The sequence below is a fragment of the Lottia gigantea genome (genome assembly GCF_000327385.1).
Source record: "Lottia gigantea unplaced genomic scaffold LOTGIsca_49, whole genome shotgun sequence".
Classification (NCBI taxonomy): domain Eukaryota; kingdom Metazoa; phylum Mollusca; class Gastropoda; family Lottiidae; genus Lottia; species Lottia gigantea.
Window position 1 is genome coordinate 1575914 of NW_008709687.1, and position 7428 is coordinate 1583341.

At 36.7% G+C, this 7428-nt stretch overlaps 2 protein-coding genes across 2 annotated transcripts in view; both read left to right on the forward strand.

Annotated features, from left to right (window-relative positions):
- Positions 1-2172, forward strand: part of LOTGIDRAFT_234334 (hypothetical protein) — a gene marked incomplete at its 5' end in the record, with an annotated part of 9089 nt that extends 6917 nt beyond the window's left edge. The window contains 3 exons of the mRNA XM_009061635.1: positions 188-349; positions 1292-1468; positions 1741-2172. Of these exons, the coding sequence (XP_009059883.1) occupies positions 188-349; positions 1292-1468; positions 1741-1919 (518 nt within the window). The 3' untranslated portion in view covers positions 1920-2172. The remainder of the gene's footprint in view (positions 1-187; positions 350-1291; positions 1469-1740) is intronic.
- A 694-nt stretch (positions 2173-2866) lies between these two features.
- On the forward strand, positions 2867-7169 carry LOTGIDRAFT_234335 (hypothetical protein; the record flags this gene model as incomplete). Its single annotated transcript, XM_009061636.1, has 4 exons — positions 2867-3068; positions 3954-4001; positions 5996-6126; positions 6578-7169. 4 exons carry the CDS (start codon positions 2867-2869, stop codon positions 6746-6748), a joined length of 552 nt encoding a protein of 183 aa, XP_009059884.1. The 3' UTR covers positions 6749-7169.
- Positions 7170-7428: the final 259 nt, after the last annotated feature.

A 7428-nucleotide genomic window follows, 5' to 3' on the forward strand; every position in this document is an offset into this window, starting at 1 on the left:
AAATTGATCATCAAGTGTCATTATTTTTTATCTTTTTATTTCCTGATGCTGGAAATTCTTGTTCTTGTATTGTAGATAATATTTTTCTTAAGGAACAGGTTTTACCTCGAAACGATTACACAGGATTTTTTTGTCTATCTACTTTCACTTTATGATGTTTCTAATAATTTCACAAAATTGTTTGCAGGTTGCATGACAGAGCCAAATATCAGCAATGCAATTATAACCACGAATTCTCCAACACTGTTTACAACAGTCAATATCACTTGTCGTGAAGGGTTCAGAATGACACAAATTCTGAGTTGTGATTCTGATAATTTGAAATATGAAGACACAGAATGTAGACCAGGTGAGAAAATTGTAAACTTACAGGGTCAGATCGACCAGAATCTAGTAGCAGCACAAATTTCAACGACTACTAACACAGCCGGCGGTATCTGGGATAATCTGTTCAATTGCTGTATTAAGTTGACCTGGGCGCACCAATGACTGAAAGATCATAATTGATGATTTTACAGATATGACCAATTGTCATCTTGTCATCTTGACCCATATTGCCATCTTGTCCAATTGTCATCTTGACCAATTGCCATCTTGACCAATTGCCATCTTGACCAATTGCCATCTTGACCAATTGCAATATTGACCAATTGCTATCTTGACCAATTGTCATCTTGACCATTTGTCATCTTGACCAATTGTCATCTTGACCTATTGCCATTTTAACCAGTTGCCATCTTTACCAATTGCTATCTTGACCAATTGCTATCTTGACCAATTGCCATCTTGACCAATTGCTATCTTGACTTATTGCCATCTTGACCAATTGCAATATTGACCAATTGCTATCTTGACCATTTGTCATCTTGACCAATTGCCATTTTAACCAGTTGCCATCTTTACCAATTGCTATCTTGACCAATTGCTATCTTGACCAATTTCCATCTTGACCATTTGCCATCTTGACCAATTGCCATCTTGACCAATTGCTATATTGACCAATTGCTATCTTGACCAATTGCCATCTTGACCAATTGCCATCTTTACCAGTTGCTATCTTGACCAATTGCCATCTTGACCAATTGCCACCTTGACCAATTGCAATATTGACCAATTTCTATCTTGACCAATTGTCATCTTGACCATTTGTCATCTTGACCAATTGCCATTTTAACCAGTTGCCATCTTTACCAATTGCTATCTTGACCAATTGCTATCTTGACCAATTGCCATCTTGACCAATTGCCATCTTGACCATTTGCCATCTTTATATTTGATGTTTCTTTTTCAGTTGAATGTCCGTTGAACCCGGTAATAAGAAATGGTGACCTGACTTTTGCGATCGGGTCAAGAGTTATTGGAGTTAAATATAATTTTAGGTGTAAAAGACCTTTTACTAAACAAGGGAGAGGAGGAACTGTAATATGTAATACGTGTGGAGAATGGGAAACGGATATAACATGTGTAGGTAAGAAATGAAATGAAGTTTTACGTACTACATTTCTGCAACTGGTTTCAATAAGTAGGCCTACAGCAAACGCCACACAGCGTGCAATGAAGGATTTTTTGCCAGGTCACGCAACATCGGATCTTTTTCGATTTCCATTTGTCGAGAGATCTTTAATCACTGCCGGATCCCGTGTCGATACGTTACTAAAGGTACGACAAAGCCTTAGTTAGAAAACTGCTTCACAAATACGAATCAAAATATAGTTTTTTTGTATATTTTCTTGTTTGCAGGTCCTTGTCAGTTCCAGGAAGTCGGGTGTCAAGGCTTTCCACCTGGGTATGCTCCAATTGTGAAAACCAGAGAAAACTACGGACTGCATGCGAGACATCATGTAACAACCATCCTAGGTGTACGACATGGTCTTTCCTCGAGTATCGCTGCAAACTATACACATCTCCTGTCATTATAGTTATCGGAGGTTCACTAACAAGGGCTAAGTGTCAACAGTTGTGCGCCTTTAATCGCAGATGTTTGTCCGTTGTCTCTACACCTACAGAGTGCGCTCTGTTTGATATAAGACAACTAGAAACTTCACGAGGAGCAACTGGGTTGAATTTCTTCTACTCTAAAATCGATGAAGATTGTGAGTAATGTAGCCAACACCCTACACTGAGTATAATTAATATCTATTCCGAATCGTAAATAAATAATTTACATGCATTATGTTATGTGTTATTTATACCATTCAGCTAAGATTCCATATACGCGTTATGCGGATCCACACAAAATACGTCACATTTGGGAGATCTCTGCCCGGAAAGGCGTCCGGATACGTTAAAAATCGCTTCACCCAACCCTTTTTTATTTTTGACTCTTGACGGAAACTATTTGACGGATACCGCTTCCGCATATATGGAATCATACCCTCTTAAACCAACCATTTCGATTTTTAACGCTTGACGGATGACGCATTACAGATCCGCATGACGCGTATATGGAATCCTAGCTTTATTTGGCCTAACTAAATCAGTATTAGGTTTTCATTGGTAATTATGATAATTGGTTTGTTAAATTGTTATCATAATGTTTATTTACCGCTGATCTCCGTTAATTGAAAGATCGCTCACAATCAAAGCCATGTATAAATTTCCGATCGTTTGATTGTTATTATAAGAAATCCACCACTTGTTTTCAAAATAACATCTTTATTTCAATAATTTGTGTAGGCGAGATAACTCAGGGTTGACATGTAGACGAGTTGACTGAACACATTACCATATTGGCTCTGTTGCGGCTCTGGACTGAATAAGAACGAGGAATGTAGTCTGGATGAAAAATAAACAAAGAGTTAATTCCCTTTGTAACTCTTGTGTTGTTAAAACCACATAAAGTCCTATGTTGTTGAGGTAAACAAACATGGCGGTCACTTTACTGGATTTCACGAAAAGACCAGAAAGAAGTGAATTTTCGGATTCCACCGAAGACGATATTGCATGTGCGAAGACTTTTTGGCAGTCTGTGACACTCTTGCCTCCGATGGAATCACGTTTGGTTTCCAGCGACATCAAACAGAGATTGAGAACAGCCCCTCCCGGAGGACACACAACAGCTCGCAAAAGTAAGAAATGTAAACACTTCATTCAACAGTTTTACGTCCTACCCTTCTTCACCTAGTCTAATTAAGCTAACGAAGAACGCCATACAGTGTGCAATAAGGGTATTTTGCGAGGACAGCATCATTCTACTCTTTATTTTTTAAATTTCCAACAGTCGAAACAATCTGTAGCAAATTGGCCCTTATTTTATTGTCCCTAGACACTTTTTCCATGTCAGTCCCTCAACTGACAACTGTCATTGACAGGACAGGGGGAGCCAGGTAGACTTTGTTCCTTGTCATTTATATGGCAGATTTATGCATGGTGTTACAAATTCAACAATTTTGTTGTGATGAATTGGTGAAATATTCATGATTGAATCTATTTTTCAGATAATGATGGAGTCAAGTATTCAATAGACCTTATTCACGCGTTGGCCATATTGGATCCAGAACGAGGCTCATAGCGCAAACCTTTGAAAGGTTACGTGATGTCACTGCAAAATATTCCCACCTTGATGTTTAATGACGTCAAGTTGGCTATTCATTCACATGACGTCGCCATCTTATCAATGGATGACGTAATTTGTATTACGAACCTTGCTTTCGTTGTCTCAAAAACAAGGCGTGAATAATGTCTATGTCTAGATTCCTTGACAAATTTCAAATAATTGGAAGCAAAATTAACCCTTTGAACAGTGTAAATGAAATATAACATCATATACCGGTACCCTGAAGTTCAAGTAATATAACTTACAACACGTGACAACACGAAGTAACCTGCTGCTTGGATATATAATGCGTAGTTATGGTATGTGGCGGGTAAACCAGACATGGGAGTTTAAAGGGTTAAAGATCTAAAACAACAGTAAATTGTCTAATTATGATTCTAATTTCAACTATTTTCAGGTACTGCAGGAAACTCCACTTACCGAGTTACACCGGCAAATAACCTAGGTGAGTCCAAACTGAATGAAAGTTAATATCACTTCCCACAAAAATTTGGGTGCATCTTTACTTTAAGTCTACAATCCATCCCTTGCTATGTTTTAGATATATACAATCCTCATCAAGACAGTAGGTTTGGAAATAGAAATTGTTGCAATCCAAAAAATTTCCTTGAGTGGCATTTAGTCACTTGGGTATGAATAACTGGACACAATTATATGGATAACAATTACTTTAATGAATAACTTGCAAAATTTCAACGATGATGTTTTCGTCTTTATCAAGCAATCCAAAAATGACAAAATCAATGAGGTAGACTTCAATTGAGTTCAATAGCCATCCTGGATCATTCAAGATGACAAAATTAGTAAGGTAGACATGAATTGAGTTCAATAGCCATCCTGGATCATTCAAGATGACAAAATTAGTAAGGTAGACATGAATTGAGTTCAATAGCCATCCTGGATCATTCAAGATGACAAAATTAGTAAGGTAGACATGAATTGAGTTCAATAGCCATCCTGGATCATTCAAGATGACAAAATTAGTAAGGTAGACATGAATTGAGTTCAATAGCTATCCTGGATCATTCAAGATGACAAAATCAATGAGGTAGACATGAAATGAGTTCAATAGCTATCCTGGATCATTCAAGATGACAAAATCAATGAGGTAGACATGAATTGAGTTCAATGGCCATCCTGGATCATTCAAGATGACAAAATTAGTAAGGTAGACATGAATTGAGTTCAATGGCCGTCCTGGATCATTCAAGATGACAAAATTAGTAAGGTAGACATGAATTGAGTTCAATAGCTATCCTGGATCATTCAAGATGACAAAATCAATGAGGTAGACATGAATTGAGTTCAATGGCCATCCTGGATCATTCAAGATGACAAAATTAGTAAGGTAGACATGAATTGAGTTCAATGGCAATCCTGGATCATTCAAGATGACAAAATCAATGAGGTAGACATGAATTGAGTTCAATGGCCATCCTGGATCATTCAAGATGACAAAATCAATGAGGTAGACATGAATTGAGTTCAATGGCCGTCCTGGATCATTCAAGATGATAAAATTAGTAAGGTAGACATGAATTGAGTTCAATGGCCGTCCTGGATCATTCAAGATGACAAAATTAGTAAGGTAGACATGAATTGAGTTCAATAGCTATCCTGGATCATTCAAGATGACAAAATCAATGAGGTAGACATGAAATGAGTTCAATGGCCATCCTGGATCATTCAAGATGACAAAATCAATGAGGTAGACATGAATTGAGTTCAATGGCCGTCCTGGATCATTCAAGATGACAAAATCAATGAGGTAGACATGAATTGAGTTCAATGGCCATCCTGGATCATTCAAGATGACAAAATTAGTAAGGTAGACATGAATTGAGTTCAATGGCCATCCTGGATCATTCAAGATGACAAAATCAATGAGGTAGACATGAAATAAGTTCAATAGCTATCCTGGATCATTCAAGATGACAAAATCAATGAGGTAGACATGAATTGAGTTCAATGGCAATCCTGGATCATTCAAGATGACAAAATCAATGAGGTAGACATGAATTGAGTTCAATGGCCGTCCTGGATCATTCAAGATGACAAAATTAGTAAGGTAGACATGAATTGAGTTCAATGGCAATCCTGGATCATTCAAGATGACAAAATTAGTAAGGTAGACATGAATTGAGTTCAATGGCCGTCCTGGATCATTCAAGATGATAAAATCAATGAGGTAGACATGAATTGAGTTCAATGGCCGTCCTGGATCATTCAAGATGACAAAATCAATGAGGTAGACATGAATTGAGTTCAATAGCTATCCTGGATCATTCAAGATGACAAAATTAGTAAGGTAGACATGAATTGAGTTCAATGGCCGTCCTGGATCATTCAAGGAATGAGTAATGAAAGCCACGTGTTTTCAGAAATTTTTAGCACCTTTTATTCAGTATGTCTAAAGAAAAATTTTATACCTTTTTTCAGCTGTTCAAGAGTTTTTAACTAAAGCTAGAACAATGCAACAAATGGAAGAGTTTTTACGATTGAGAGAATTTGCATCAGCACGGGATGAGGACAGAGAATTGTTGTATAGGCGAAGGAAAGAACGCATGAAGGTATCTTTTTGTTTGAATTTCACCCTCTTTAATGATGCCATCTCAGAGTTATTGGCCTTGTATTCAGATTAACTTTTTTATATTCTTGAATCATTTGATCAAATATTGGAAAAGTCATATTTCAAAACCATTTCGATAATGTCATTATCTTTTATATAGTTTCCCTCTATCAGTGATGCAGGTCGAGGGGCTGACTGGGCCAAATCGTCAAGTCGTTCGGATGGGACAATAAACAGAGGCCCCGTGTGCTACAGGCTGTGCATGTAAAAGATCTCTTGATAATTGGAAATACAGAAAAATTAGACTAATGCAGCTATCCAAGCAAATCTCCCGTTGCCCATCATTGGGATTAGGTAATCTGAGAAAGATCAATGACCAGCTGGTAGACAGTATCCTGGTTAACCTGAGTTTTTATCCTTATAAAGTATGATTTTTTATTTCATGATTTTAGAAAGAAGAAATATCAAGAAATCGAATCACAAGAAAAAAGAAAAATAATGAAGAAATAACAATTATAAATGAAAGTGATAATGAAATGGAAGAAGATGTGGATAAAATCATGAAAGATTTGGATCAATTTGATAAATCGATAAACAAAAATCTTGATGTCGATTCAGACTAGCCACTCCAGATTCCCAAAATACAGGCCTATTAATAATAAGCTCTATATATAAATGAATTTTCAATGAACACCAATTTTCAGTATATTTGGTCAGATTATGATTGGCATATTTTTCTGTGTCAAACATGTGTAACATGGGTTGTTTTCAAATGTATAATTGTTTGATAACTATTGTTGATTGAAATGTCTAAAAAACCTTTGAGTATCCCCTGAGGGCATGCATGTATTCCAAGGGGGTGGGGAAGACGCCGGTAGGAGGGGGTGGCACTCACAAGATAGGGAACCAAGGACACAGATACAAATATATTTGCTTGACTGATAAATGATTTTTTGTAAATATAGAATTTTAGTTTATTTATAATCGATTTTTAATGATATGAATGTTGTATGATTGTTACAATAAATTTTTATTTTTATAATGAAATTTTGTCTTTTGGTTCAACCAGTCCCTGTGATGATTGAGACACTGTCATTGGATGAATATTAACGATTTAGTTGTGCTGAAACTGACTTTTTACTTCTGAACACAAACGACTATCGTACGCCTCAGAGATTTGAAAAATCACATAAAATGACACATTTATCTACCTTTTAAATTTGTTCACTATTAGTATTACACAGCCCTCCAAACACAAACACCCTCCCTCACAAACACCCTCCCTCACAAACACACCCTCACC